Source organism: Nuphar pumila, chromosome 15 (assembly GCF_984573655.1).
Source record: "Nuphar pumila chromosome 15, dmNupPumi1.hap1.1, whole genome shotgun sequence".
NCBI lineage: Eukaryota > Viridiplantae > Streptophyta > Magnoliopsida > Nymphaeales > Nymphaeaceae > Nuphar > Nuphar pumila.
In genome coordinates, this window is record NC_143263.1 from 37,592,044 (window position 1) to 37,607,183 (window position 15,140).

General features: G+C 40.5%; 1 protein-coding gene across 1 annotated transcript; it reads right to left on the reverse strand.

Annotated features, from left to right (window-relative positions):
• Positions 1 to 11,536: 11,536 nt before the first annotated feature.
• LOC149815162 (putative inactive receptor kinase At2g26730) lies at positions 11,537 to 14,658 on the reverse strand. The gene is made up of 2 exons (XM_089989297.1): positions 13,221 to 14,658; positions 11,537 to 12,434 (listed from the first exon to the last, which is right to left on the reverse strand). Exons 1-2 carry the CDS (start codon positions 14,527 to 14,529, stop codon positions 11,764 to 11,766), a joined length of 1,980 nt encoding a protein of 659 aa, XP_089845423.1. The 5' UTR covers positions 14,530 to 14,658; the 3' UTR covers positions 11,537 to 11,763.
• Between the last annotated feature and the right edge of the window lie 482 nt (positions 14,659 to 15,140).

Consider the following 15,140-nt stretch of genomic DNA (forward strand, 5'->3'; position numbering starts at 1 on the left):
CAGATATCAATATGGTTGCCGTTCATATTGTGCTCAAGATGGAAAATTGGATTCACCAATTTCATGTTAACTCGTTTCTATATGGAACTTAGGACCTGCCATACTAAAAAACAGCCTCATTTGCCAGGATGGTATAGCCAACTAAAGATGATACTTAGGTACCTCTTAAATGAGATATTAATTAAGTTTTTAGTAGGCCTTGCAGGCATATGCTGATTGAATTAAAGTTAACCTTAGAAATCCAACCCTAACAAAAGACAGCAAATTTTAATGCCTTGGGCCCGTAACAGACAGCCGAATACATATATTTTTTACAAAAGGATGGTACTTGGATTTTTTGCTATTTGAAGTCCTAAGACTTATAGGTGGAAAAATCTTAAGCGGGGTTTGATAGGGTTGCCTGAGCAGCCCAAGCTCTGGCTCTTCTATCAGCCATAGGTCCTGAACAATATTTACTTTCGCTTGTATTTTGCAGGTTATCTTTTATAACAAATTAAATCCTACCCCGTTGTATGTAGCATTACGGGATAAGGATTTTAGTTGGGAATGACCTAATTGGACTCAAAGTTTTAACTAGTTGAAATCAGAAAGGGTCTTATACCAGGTCTGATTGGAAGGACTCTCAGTTGAGTTGCACTATCTTAACCAAGTGATCTTGGGTTCAAATTCCACTGAGGACACCTCTGCTTGTCTTAAACAAAGAATTACTAAGGTCCGAGGAGGAAAAAGGGAACGTTTGCAAACCTAGGAATTGAAACACCTTTTCACCTGATAAAGTAAGCCCAATTCATTTTCTCATGGCAAAATAACCCAAAGAACATGGAATTTACAAAAGTGTGAAGGCTTACTTGGGAAAGTTTTCTCCACTCTTCATCTTGAGGGGTGGGCCCGGGCCCTGGTCGAGGCCCATTTAGAGCTCTGCTCGCCGGGCTTTAAGTGCAGCCCGGCCTGTTTTACTAACAGGCTGGGTTTTGGCCCGGTTCTTAACGGGCTCGGGTTTGAATAACAGCTCATGGCCCGTCCCAGCCCATTGACCCAACGGGTTAATCTAAAGCAGGTCTGGTCTGGTCCGGCCTGACCCAAATCCATTTATAAATAGTAATAATTAACAAGTTTCCAACTTTTCATGCACCCAATTAATTATCTTTCTAGCTTTCATAAAATTAATGTAATTAATTAGGTAAATAGTAATAGTTACCAAATTACTATGCAATAGTTAAATTTTTTATTAAAAAATAATAAATAACTCATGCTCATAGGGCCGGCCCAGGTTCGTCCCATGTATATAACGGGCCGGGTTTCGGCCCAGGTTCGTCCCATGTATATAACGGGCCGGGTTTCGGCCCAATACCTAATAGGCCCGGGCCATGTGCTGCTCTTCAAACCAGAGCCCATTAAGAACATGGCCAAAGCTGGAGCCGTTATTTAACAAGGTCTGGTCCCGTCCAGCCTAACCCAAATCTATTTGTAAATAGTAATAATTAACAAGTTTCCAACTTCCCATGCACCCAATTAATATCTTTCTAGTATTCAAAAAATAAATATAATTAATTAGGTAAATATATATTAATAGTTACCCAATTTTTATGCAATAGTTAATTTTTTATTTTTATCATTAAATAAATAATAAAGAACTCAAGCTCATCGGGCCGGCCCAGGTATATAACAGGCTGGGATTTGGCCCAGTATCTAATGGGCCCGGGCCTAAAACTTTGGCCCAAACCCGGCCCGTTGTCCACTCCTAATCTTGAGAAAACAAATCTGAGGTACTTTTTAAGGGGCAATAGCCTACTATCCCGCTTGCAAAGGGGCCCTTAGGGTGAATGATACTACCAGATCGCACCCTGGACTACAGAACTGACCCAATAGCCCAAAACGATGTTCTAATCCTTGGCTTAAATTATAGGATAAAGAAAATTACAAAAGCTGCCCAATTTTGCCGCTCTTTACAGAAAGGTACACATAGTCATTACATTCAACTGTCTGCTTTTTATTAATGAACTCAAATTCCCACAGCGAGGAACGAATTGCCTTCTGTGTCCAAATAAAGCAACCCACATCATATGATGTTTTCTTAGAAGAAAATTTCAACAAGTTTTTGTCATTTTATTTGATTAAACATTGGTCAACTAAGTGATTTTAGGACAAATGATATCAAACAAAGAATTGAAAAAAAAGAGGTCGTTAGATGTAATAATCAGAACGTTGAGTGGCTTTCATAAATAGATGATAACTTGGGCAGCCTTCGGGAATTTCCTATATAGGGCCATATATTGGAGGCTTGGTCGGACCTGATATCCATGCCTTAGTAATAAATTATTGTGGGACCCACCTGTAAGGTTCATAATTTGTCTTGCCGACTAATGCCACAGTCATCGGAGATATTTTGAATTTATAATGATCATGATTTTGTCACATTAAATTCACAAAGAATTGAACCCTAATAATAACTTAATTAATACCAATTTTGAATAGTTCACAGTCTAAATACATATTGAATAATTTTTAATTTTTTATAATTTTTCATATTTTGTTATTTATTTGTATATGTTTTTCTATTATTTATAATTTCATATTTCCCAGTGCTCTGATTTTAACTTTGGCTGTTAAATATTGAAACCAAGATTTGAGACTGGTTGATCAACTTGTATATCGACAAAACATAATAATTGACCTCTCTCTCTCTCTCTCACACACACACACACACACACACATCTTTTATATCATGCACGATTTACAGCTCAAGCAAAAAAGTCCAGTATCCTAAACAATTAAAAAATGGTCATCCGATAATACAATTAATGACCAGTCATATAGGGCTAGACCTTTAATATGGATACCATCTTAGGTGCCAACATTGACCCTCTAGTTTGACAAGTTTCATCATGAGTGGTTACAATCTAAACAATTTGGAGACTAATCTTCAAGTCCTAACATTTTATAGCCACAATATAGTTTACATTTTTCTGCGTTTTCAACATGATATTATCAAATAAAAGTATGCCATTCAAATTTGGCGAGCATATATATAAAAAAATAGGGTCTCAAGCTGCATCATAATAGGTCTTAAACCAATCGTTTTCCTAAGCTTTAAGCATTATTGGCTGTTTTGAAGATTAGGGTAGGGCGAGCACCCTTGTCCCGATCGAGTTGCAATAGGGGGATGTGAACCACATGGTTGCACCAGTGGACCACAAGTTAGGCCGGGGCTGATTTTCAAAACAACTGTTTGAAAAGTCCTTACCTACTTGACAGTGACACACATTACTTGGGACGAGTCCAAACTAAGAATTCAACATAAAAAATAAGACCGAAGAGAAATCAGCAGTCAGTCTTTCTCTCTCTCTCTCTGAGCACAACCATTGGAAGCAAGAAAAACTCATAGGAAAAAAAAAAACTTTTGCTTATGCGAAGTTTTGATATGATATATTTTCTAAAATGAAAAATTTTCAGTTTGTTTTGGTAGCATGAGAAAAATACAATGAAAAATCTTAAAAAGAGAGAGAGAGAGGAGGAGGAGGGGGTGATGGTGGAGCTTCTCCAGCCTGTTTTTTCAGGAGATGGGTGATGGTGAATGGTGTGGAGGGTGGTTTTTCGAGAGGTGGGTGATTATGGGTGGTGGTGAAAAATCATAGTGGGGTGGTGGTAGTGGACAGGGGTGGAGCCAGAAATTTAAATTAGGGTGGGCACGAATGCACAATAAAAAAATAATTTTTTGTGACAATATACATATATTGAATACTAAAATAAATTGAAACAAACACAAAAAATCATCAAATCATAACAGAAATTAAAGATGAAATGGTGATTATTGTTATTAAAAAAATAAATACATGCTAATTGAAACATAAAAACTAAATTTCTTATCTATACTAATTGAACAAAAAAAAAAACCCTAAAATTCTAAGTTCTAACCAAAGCCAGGTATTCATTCTTCATGTTTACTGTTAATTAAAAAAAATACAAAACACCTTAATAGCATAATTCAAAATTCATGTCAATTGAACAAATACAAAATTGAATCCCTAATTCATACATCATCAATTTTGCATTTATGCTAGTCAAGCATTTAGAATCATGCTTAAAATTAATTAAAAACATAAAACTACCTAAATTATATATTCATCTTATTTAAAAATAAAATAAAAAACTAATTGTTATTCAAAAAAAACTTTAAAACTTAATTAAATATTTATGTTATTTAAAAAAACAAATGAAAACCTCAATTCTAGCCAACATCATTCATAGTTTTCATACATAAGCTAATTTAAAAAATAACAAAAACCTTAAAATTTTAACTAAAATCAAACATGTGGATCATGACTAATATTAATTAAAAATATAAAAATAACTAATTAATATCCATCTTATTAAAAACCTAAATGCTAATTGAAAAAAATACAAAAGACCCTAAACCCTATTTATTGAAATGCAACGATTTAAGAGAAAGCAAATAAAAAACCTAAATCCTAATCCTAACAAACAATATTTGTAATTTCATACACTAATTGAAAAATAAAATAAAAACTAATTAAATACTAATTAAAAAATCATCGGAAAACCTTAATCATAAAAAAGAGCATGCGAAAGAAGAAGAAGTTAGATGGTGGATGGCCGGACTAGGGCACCGGCCTGAGTAAAAATAAGAGAGAGAGAGGATGTGGACTTGTCACATTGCGATATAGGTGGGCGTGGTGTGCCAAAGGCAGCCTTCGGGCTAGGGCAAATGGTTGTAGCCTTTCGAAAGTTTGAGTGGTGTGGACCATGGGCGGTGGCCAGTGATTGATGGGCTTGTCACCTATGCCCTATGACTTTGGGGTCGAGGGGAGCTGCGGATTGGGGCACATAGAAAGTCAAGAGAGAGAGAGGGTTGGGGGGAGTCAAAGAAATATATATATATATATATATATATATATATATATATATATATATATATATATATATATATATATATATATATATATATATGGAGAGAGAGAGAGAGTATTCATCACTCGGCTCGGGGTAATCTTGATTAGGTCGGGCATGAGTGATGCCCACCCTGACTTGGGGCACTGCCCATTTGTAGACCTGGTCAGGGTGGGACTGCCTACTTACGTTTTAGGTTAGGGTGTCACGTGCCCACCCTACCCACAAAGTGTACCCCTAGTGGTGGAGATTGTCCAATGCGATTTTTCAGGAGGTGGGTGATAGTAGGTAGCAGTGGTGGTGGTGGTGATGGATTATGAAAAATCGTGAGGGAGATTTTTCATAAGGTGGGTGATTTGTGGGTGGTGAGTAGTGGGTGGTGAGATAGATGGTGGTGGGTGGTGGTGAGAGGGCTAACAATTTTTTTTTTTAAAACATTCATTCACCATGAACACGTTTAGAAGTGAGAAATATGTAAAAAAAGTGATGCAAAATGAAAAATTCGTATGATTTTTTTGACCCTTCTAAACGACAGATTTTTTTTACCAAGAGAGTTTTTCTAAAAGAACTTTTTGATAGGAAACATTCCTCCATGGGGGTGGAGGAATGTTTTCTACCAAGAGAAAATTTGTTTTTACATTCCCCACCACCACATCTCACCACCACCACCCATCTCGCCTCCAACACTTTTTTTCATATTGTTGTCCTACTATGTTTTTCTCATATTGCACAAAAAAGTGAAAATTTTTCTTTTAAAAAACTTTTAGGCAAAACTTTTTTTTTTTCCTATGAGAGATTTTAGCTTCCAAACTTGCCCTGTATGTAATAACTGAAATCATGAGATTACCATTAATCATGTGCCCAGACCCTAACTTGGATATCTAGGCATAAGCATAAAAAGTGCCAACTCGAATGTTATTCAGATTGACCGGAACCAGACCTAAGTAACATGTGGATTAGGTTTGGGTTATGATTTTCTGATCCAGACATTCGACCCGCATCCCCAAGTTGTTTCTTATCCGTTTTATCTAAAATTCATTTAGTTGAGAGGGATAGGTTTGACATTCCATTTTTTCAACCCGACATAATCCAAGTGAGTGTTAGTTGAGTGGGTTTGAGTGTACCCTGATAAGAGGGGTACCCGACCCGTTGATAGCCCTAATCTGCATGCATCATGCTGCCATGTGTCCTTGACACTTAAAATTGGCATCAGTACGATGACAAAGAATCTGGAATCCAATTTTGAATTTTGAAAAATTTGAATGCAAGGTTCTCTGGGTTGGATCCGCCTCAACAGTCATATCAGGTTCTCTCAAGTACCGAATCACCTCACTTATTGATGTAAAACAAAAACCCAGTCCCCCCTTATTCAGTAGGCTGGTAAACAAACCCAATCAGCTGAGCTTGAAGTGTTCAAACTTGGCTCATTCTTCTCGGGAGCTAAGCCAAGTTTCATCTCATACCGAGCCTAGTTTGAGCTGGCTTGATTACTATAAGGAAATACATTGTTTAGAGCTGAAAGTAGGCTTACAAAAAAATGCATTGTTTCATAAACCGGACTCTGAGCACAGTCAGACCCGATCCGGATGGAAGGTGCGGCACCAAATAGGCTTGAGTCAAGTAATAATTAATCATGTCTTGCTCCTTCAAGCTCGCGTCTTTCGACTTGGACATCATCATCATCATGATTCCCTGTCCCCATCTGCATGAGTCCCACAAACAATGGACTACAGTGCTGGGCTGGGTGGGCCCTGGTCCATTTTTGTCCTTGAGTTTGAGGAATTGCAACGGTTCAGCAGGGTAAGAATCTGACACAGCTTCTTTTTATTGTCCAATTTCAGAGCAATGCTTGAAATCCAGATTTGTCGGCTAGTTAAAGCACACACTACAGCAGCAAAGACGGGTCAGGCCCAATTAGCACAGAAAAGACACTTTCATGATTTTTATCAATTGCTAATGTTTTTAAAGAATTAGTAATGAATCAATCATGATTTTTTTTTCTAAATATGAAACAATTTAGATAACTATTTGTTTTTTAAACATAATATTATAGTTTATTAATAATAATAATTTTTTTAATGTATATTTGTGCCCACCCTAGTTTAGATTCCTAGCTCTGCCGTTGGCAATGTCTCACGTTTGATACTCAAGATAAATTGGTCCTTTCGGGGACCCTGCCCTCTCATTTTATGAGGGATGCTGTGGGATGTGCCAGTCACAACCCCGGGGGTGCCACACGTTCTGTCCGTGTAGCCTTTGTTCTTCACATCAAACACGCCCTTATTATTTAAAAATGCACATCAGAAAAATTTGTTTTGGATCTTCAAATAATAAGAGTTCCAAATGTGTACTTGGTTAAATCGTTTGTATCGGGCTTGCCTCATTGGTTTTTGTTTTTTACTGAGACTGGAATCAATATTTTCTAATCGGATCTATGCCCGTAGCAGGATAAAGACGACCCGTTTGTATTCTAACCAGTAAAATGCTTGATTTCGGCCCGGGATATCAAATAATTGGATTTTATCCAATATCCGACCACATCTGACTGTTTGCTCAGATTTGGTAAGCCAAAACCATATGCGACTATAATCAGATTGGAATATGATTTGGAGTTTTTGCTACTAAATTGGATATCCATATTTGACATATATGGGTTATCTGATTACATGTAAAGATTTGGATCTGCTATGAGCTTTCCTCTATCTGGATGAAAATCCAACTCTGACTCCAATTGGTCAATATCTGGTTGGTCGAAGATGGTATTGGTCATATCCAACCCCAATCCAATCCGTTTACATTTCTAGCCTTCATTCAACCTTCTCCTTTTGCCTGATCAAGCATTACACTGTAAAATTCGGATCTGGGTTCAACTCCACCTCATTTCATTTCTTTTCATTAATTTGAATTCGTAACCAGATTTGTTGTTTAAGATTTACATTCGGATCGGATCAACAATGATCCGGACCGATCGGATCCCGTTTGCACCCTTCCATCCCGAACTCGATCCGTTGATAGCCCATGAGTCGGTTCAACTCCACAACAGTTGGATCTTCAATCGTCTCGGTTCCCCCACAAAATCAATTCCCGTAGACCCTTGCAATAACGCGAGATATCTTTGCTGCCGCTTTTGGGAATCCGAAATCCTGGCCGTTGGATCGAAAACCTAAAAAACACATCCCCAGCCTCGGTTACCGTGCATCACGCGCATGCGTCGGAATTTTTAAAATAACAAAAATGCCCTTAACGATCTCCTTTTTTGAATTATGATATTACCCCCCCACCGCGGAGTTAGCGTCCCCAGAAATATCCCGCGGGCGTAATAATTCGGGAAGGACGGGGCGAGGATTTGCCGATTTACTCGGGGATGACTCGGCGATCCGAACGTTTCGATAGGAGTGAAATGGGTCTGACCCATAATTTTTGGATATGGTCCAAATAACTGTGTCCATTGGTGGCACAGCTGGTAAGATTCGAGTTCTACTGGTGAGATTTTTCATATTTTTTTGTATATCTCGAAAAAATCTTGAGGAATATTAAAAAATTGATAAAATTAAGAGCAAGAGAGATAATAGAAATGGGTAAAAACTTAAAAATAAAAAAATCAAATTAATTCTTGGAATTAGTGTAATATGTACAATAGTGATTAGAGTGTTAAATGTCACATTATCTATTTAATAAAAAGACGTTATATATATATATTTTGCCTTTTCATACATTTGCATCGCAAAGCCCTAGGAAAATAGAGAAATTAAAGACCTGGAGGTCCCTCCGTACACACACGCACACGCACACGCACACGCACAAAAAATGTTCCCATACCTCAACAGACCCAAGTGGGAGGGCAACGAGAACTGCCTTAATTTTTGCTGATATTTACTAAAATATACCTCACGAGGCCGGGGGTTGTCCCCACTGCTCCTCTGGTTCTTCCCCTTTCTGCTCCCTGTTTCCAAAATGACCAACATCTATGTCCCTGACCGGCTGACCCATGGGGATTGGATCCTGGTTCGGGTCTATCTGGACATCGACCTAGAATCCTACCTTGGATCGGACCGGACCGAACCTAAGCGTGCCCTGTACCATAACAAATCCAACCCGGTTAGAACATCGGAGACACTAGGGTGAGATTACGCTAGTGTGTTTCATGGTTACCATAACAAGTCAGTGGATCAGATCCTCGATTGAGCAGAACCAGAGGCAGATCCTGCAGGATTGGGCGCCGCTGTCCACCCATGTTGGGCCCATTTTCTTCCCGGATCAGATGGTTCCTGGTCCACATAGAAGCTCCAATCCCGACCGACAACATAATGGTCCTAGAACTTTGGGTCCAGTAATGAACGTAAGACATTTTTTCACAACGACATTTGCATGCCTATGAAATATGGATATGATGAGAAAATAATATAAAATGAGTTTTTTTTTTCGTTTTTCAGTTATTTTTATATGAAAATAACATGGTTACACTTAAAAAGATAACTCTTTTTTAACATGGAATGACTTTCACACATCGTTTTTAGGAAGCGATGCATGAAGCTGAAGTGAGGAAGCATGGTTAAAAAGTAGTCTGAAGCGTGAAGCGGAATTCGTTTAGAAAGCGATCGTGGAATGGAAGCATGTGAGAAGTAAAAAAAAAAGCATGAAGCAAACAAGAGGGAAACAGACGAGAAGCGAGTAAAAAGCAAAGAAGTGAAAAATAAATAAATAAATAATAACATGAAAAACACGAAAAAACAAAAGAGAAATATGAGGGAAACGTGGGATAAGCAAGAACAAAATGAAGAATGAGAGAGGAAAGCGATTTGATAAGCTACTTGGGAAGCATGCTTCCCTCTCTCTTAGAGAGGCGCTTCCATTAACTATGCTTTCACGTGTCAAGGAAGTTCATTTTAATATAAAAAAAAGAAACATCTATTTTTTAATAAGCAAGTTTTTCTTCTTGGTTTTTAATAGGGTGCATTTGAAAATTTGAATATCTTTGATCTCAAAATCGGAAAGAGATCATTAGATTTGATCCAAGATGCCACTTTTGAATAAATTTTCAAGTGAATGAGATCGAATGGTCTCCGCTGGAGATGGATTTGCACATGATTATGGAAAAAAATGTTTGCACGTGGGATTTTAGATCTTTAATTTAGGATCCCATGTTTCAAAAGCCTTAAATCTTGAGGCACACACTGCTAAGGAATCATGCTTCAACCTATGGATCGAAAAAATAAGCACGCATAAACAAAAAAAGAAACAACCATCACACACCAAAACAAGGATTTTACATGGTTCGATAATAACTTCCTAGGTTCACCATCGCACCCAGCCTCCTTCTTTATTGTCTACCAATTTTACATAAAGTCTGCTAGTGTTGTTGGATACAACAATAAAACTACAAGAGTTATAGTTTGATTAAAAGTCTAAAATAAAATTATAAAATTATCCTTTACAAAATTCAGAAAAATTAAGTATTTATTTTCAAGTATGAAACAGCCTTGACACTCCTCCAACGTACACCAAACAGATTTTGAGACTCTCAGACTCGCAAGCATGAAGTTTTGAAACGTAGAAGAAATGTGTAGTTTTCTTCTTTCTAGGTGAGTTTTTGATGGATTTTGGATTAGAGTGTGCATGGAAGAGCTTAAGGAGAAGAGAATTGATTAACGACCTGCATCAAAGAGGATCCTTGAACCTCTTCAGTTGTATTTTATAGAGGCAAGAACTGGAGAATTTAACCTTTCCTAGGTAATCATTATCCAGCCTAACTGTTTTATTGAATTTTCAAATATACTAAGTATCCAATGAGTAATGAGCTCCACTATTATCCTGGTGGTCGTTAAATTTATGTAAAACGCATTTTGACCACACGCCGATATCAACGATCTTTATGCGTTAAGAAGCTAACGATTTCTATGCGTTATGAAGCTACTATGCCCCCAACTTCGTGCTGATGTCGGCTGACCCCCTTTTTCTTCTATAATTTGAAATGCCATTAGGAACTCTGCAGCAGTCAGCACAAAATGACGTTTTCAGTACACAAGTATGCCATCATGTGGGGGCCATTTCACGTCATTTTTCACTGGTGCTACATCGGAAAGCCCGGCCCCTATTCAGCCTTTAGATGACACTGCTGCAAATCAGCCGTCCATCAACGGTGGGCTGCAAGCCTGCAACTCTGTTTGTGTATCACGATTCACGGGTTCCTCGACAAAGTCAACATGGAACCTTTTGTCGATATTTTCAGAAACCAATAGAAATTTTAAAATATTCCGTTTAAATCACATATGCAAGCGTGATTTTAAATCACATTCCGTTTCTCATTTTTTTTTTTGTTAATTGTGCAAGCGAGATTCATTCTCATTTGCATCTCATGAGAGGTTACCAAACATACTTTAGTCTTAACAAAGAAATAGGAATGAATGGGTCCCACGTAAACCCTTCGAATTTATTCAAACAATGAAAGACTCAATAATAAAGTTAGGATTGACGGGCACAAGCCATTTGTTGCAGATAGTCGCACAAATCATGATATTTATCATGATTTATAGTCGTTGCAAACAGAGCTTTACCATGGAGCTGAGCTGAGGGCAGTTGTGACTCAAATACCAGTTTGGCCAGGACAAATTAAATGCCCACAGTAGACAAGATTAACAATAAACTCAGATAGGTCTTTTCCTTTAAACCGGCCACAATTGTATGTACAAGCAAAGGTGCACAAAAGAATGCACCTTCCAAACCCAAACCACAACCAATAATCAAATTTCAAAAGCATTTAACAAAAGTAAAACCTTTAATAAAAAAGGATAAAAATGGAGGGAATATGTATGATGCTATTCTCTGACCCCTTTCTTCTTCCGCTGCTCCCCCCTTTCATGGTGTTGTGCCTGCCGGAGGAGTCCGAATTTCTTGTGGGGGCGTCCCACCGGAACCCTTCGACTTGTCGTCAGAAGATTGGTGCTGCCCATCATCCGTATCAACTCGGTTGATATCTTCAATCATCCTCAACACATCCCTGATCAACGGTCTCTGATCCGGCATTGTGGCAACACAAGCCATGGCAATCTGCAGCAGCTGCACCATCTCCTCCTCAATGTTCTGATACCTCATCAACTCCACGTCGAAGACCTCGGAAGTCCATTCCTCGCGCACAACTGACTGCACCCACCTAGGCAAATCAATCCCTTGATCATTCAAGGATGCCTGGTTTGGTGATTTCCCAGTCAGGAGCTCAAGCAGAAGCACTCCAAAGCTATAGACATCCGACCTGAAGGTCACCTTCCGTGTCTCGATGACTTCAGGAGCACGGTAGCCTGCAATCCGGGCGGTAGGCGGGGTGGAGGCAGTGTGGGAGAAGAGGGGGTTAAGGCCAAAATCTGACACACAGGCGTCGAGATTGGGAAGCAGGAGGATGTTTGAGGCCTTTATGTTGCCATGGGCAGTCTTTGCTGTTTCATGGAGGTGAGTGAGCCCTCTCGCCGAATGCACGGCGATCTTCATCCTACTGTCCCAGTCCAAAGGTGTCCTACCTGATCCTCTGCTACCTGCAACATAACCATGTTTGGATCAAATGCCATGCCTAAGCCTGCTGGGAAGATGCCCAAAATCCAGAATTTCATAAAAAATTTCAGCTCCTGATTGACTGGATCTCCAAAGAAAGAATTAAAATTTTGCATAGAGACATACACCAAAATCTTATGAAGATGCCAACCAAAATCTAGAAATTCTGACACATTTAGAGTTCCTATTAAACATTGTTGGGGCACATTTTAGGTGTCATTCTAACACCTACCAACTTCTTAGACTTGGGGACAATTATCAATGAGGATTGAGATTTCAGTGCTTCTAAGAGTACAGAATTTCATCCAAGGAGTGCCAACTGGCTGTAACTCAAGAAAACAACGAAGAAACCCAAATAGACGCATTAAATCATATAAAAAAATGCAAACACTTTTGAACATCAACCAAAATACAGATTTTTTTTTTTAAGCCTACCAACATTCCCAACAGCAGTAAGTAAATCCCCAAAATGCAGCGAAATCCAGACCCTCCCCACAATGCCATTTCCATCATTTACCAACAACCAAACCAAGAGGAATGGTTTCCATTTTCTTGTCTTTCTCCTTGCGAAATTTCCTCCTCAAGAATCAAGATAGAGGAAGACGTTTCCTTGTCAGACCCATTAATTACTAAAGAAATTAAATGCAATCCTCTGATTCAGAAGTCAGAACTACCTAGACAACAGAGCCAACCAATCTCTCCACACAAAACAGTAAAAGAAGGAAACACAGAAAAGAGTTTCTAAAACAATGAATGATTGAGTGCATTACCGTGCAGGAGAGCAGATAAGCTCCCGGCCTGCATGTAGTCCAGCACCAGAAGTTTCTCATCTTTGGAGTAGTAGTACGCCCGGATGGGTACCAGATTACCGTGCTGGATCCTGCCGAGAACCTCCATCTGGGCCTCGAAGTCCCTCTTCCCCGCAGCAACGTCCTTCAACCTCTTGACGACGACGGTGGTTCCCTCCTCCAGGACGGCCTTGTACGACGTCCCCACGCTCCCCTTGCCCAGAACCTCTGCGGAGGCCCTCAAAAGGTCCTCTAGATCGAAGCTGTAGCCGGCACCATTGAAGAATACGAGCTTGTTCCTCTCCGCCTCTTGGGTGGCGCTCAGGAACTCGCCCTTCGACGAAGCCCCGCCCGCGGCCTCCACTACCCTCGTCGGCGGCTTCGCGGCCTTCTCCGGCCTCTGCCTTCGCCGCCGGAGACAAAGAATTAAGAAGACCAACAACAGCAAGAGTAACAGCGCCGAGACGACGACAATTGCTACGATTGCACCGTGGGAGAGCCGCCTCCGATGGTGGTGGCGGTGGAGCGGGGAGGAGGAGGGGGAGGGGGCCGGGGGTGAAGGGAAGAAAGGGTTGCAGAGGAGGGAGAGGGGAGTGCCGCAGAGGCCGGCATTGCCGGAGAAGGAGTCGGCGGGAAACCGCTCGAGCGGGCGCGGGACGGAGCCATTGAATTGGTTGTTGGAGAGGTTGAGGGTGTTGAGCCCCTGGATGTCGATGGCTGGAATGGCGCCGGAAAACGAGTTGTTTTGAAGTAGCAACCCCGTGAGGTGCGTGAGGTTATTGATGGCGAACGGCAGGCGGCCGGAGAAGCGGTTGAAGGAGAGGTCGAGGCGGGAGAGTCGGGGGAGCGACGGGATGAACGCCGGAAACTCTCCAGAGAGGAGATTGTCTTGGAGGTAGAGACTGCGGAGGAGCTTGAGATCGGCGAAATCGTCGGGGAGGGAGCCGGATAGGCGGTTGGAGCGGAGGCTGAGGACGCGGAGCTGGGTCAGCCGGCCGAGGGTGGACGAACGGATGGATCCGACTAGGCCGACGCCGGGGAGGCGGAGGGAGACCACCCTCGATCCGGAAGGGTCGCAGGTGACGCCCACCCACGAGCAGGGAGAAGGGGAGGAGGCGTTCCACTGAACACGAGGGGAGTGAGGGACGGCTGAGAGGAAGCCCAGGAGGGCTTGCTTATCATCAGCCGTTGAATCACCACCACAGAGGGAGAAGAGGAGGAAGAAGAAGAAGAGGAGAGGAGGGGCCATGGTTGAGAGAGAGAGGAACAGTGGGTGGTGGTGGTGATTCATAAATGGGAAGAACCACCCATTAGGAAAACCGGCGGGTTTAAGGGGAGTAGTTTTTTTGGTTGGGTTGGTTTCCCGGCGAGGGGGCGGGGGAGGAGTGGTGGTGAAATTGGTGTGGAGGGAAGGAGTAAGAAAGAGAGACGTTTCTAAAACAAAAAAGTGGAGTCAGGGTCTTGTGGATGGTAGTTGCCTTCCGGCCGGAATATTTTCCGGAGAGTAAATCTAGGGGGGACTGGGCATCATCCTGAGTGGGGGAGTTTGGTCTTCACTCTGGTGTTTGGAGTGCTTCTTAGCTGGAGTGAATGACGATTTGGTGAATATTTGGAAAAAGTAGGGGTGTTTTGATGGGGGTGATAAAAGGTTGGGTTTGAAAGAGTCGGGAAGGTTAAAATGCCTTTTTTTTAACATCTTTTACTTTACTGAAATGCCCTTTTGGTGTTCCTTAATGCCAATTATATTTTTTTTTCTTTTCAGAGAGAGAAAGAGATATAAGGATATATTTTTTTCTTTTCAGAGAGAGAAAGAGATATAAGGCCTGACAGGGTAGAACGAGAAAAGAGGGTCTAATATATATATATATATATATATATATATATATATATATATATATATAT

Bases quoted from the DNA above. Each gene is read 5' to 3' on its own strand.
- LOC149815162 (XM_089989297.1), bottom strand. From the start codon at position 14,529: ATGAATCACCACCACCACCCACTGTTCCTCTCTCTCTCAACCATGGCC. The intron at 12,435-13,220 runs GTAATGCACTCA...GTTATGTTGCAG, and splicing joins CTTATCTGCTCTCCTGCACG to GTAGCAGAGGATCAGGTAGG.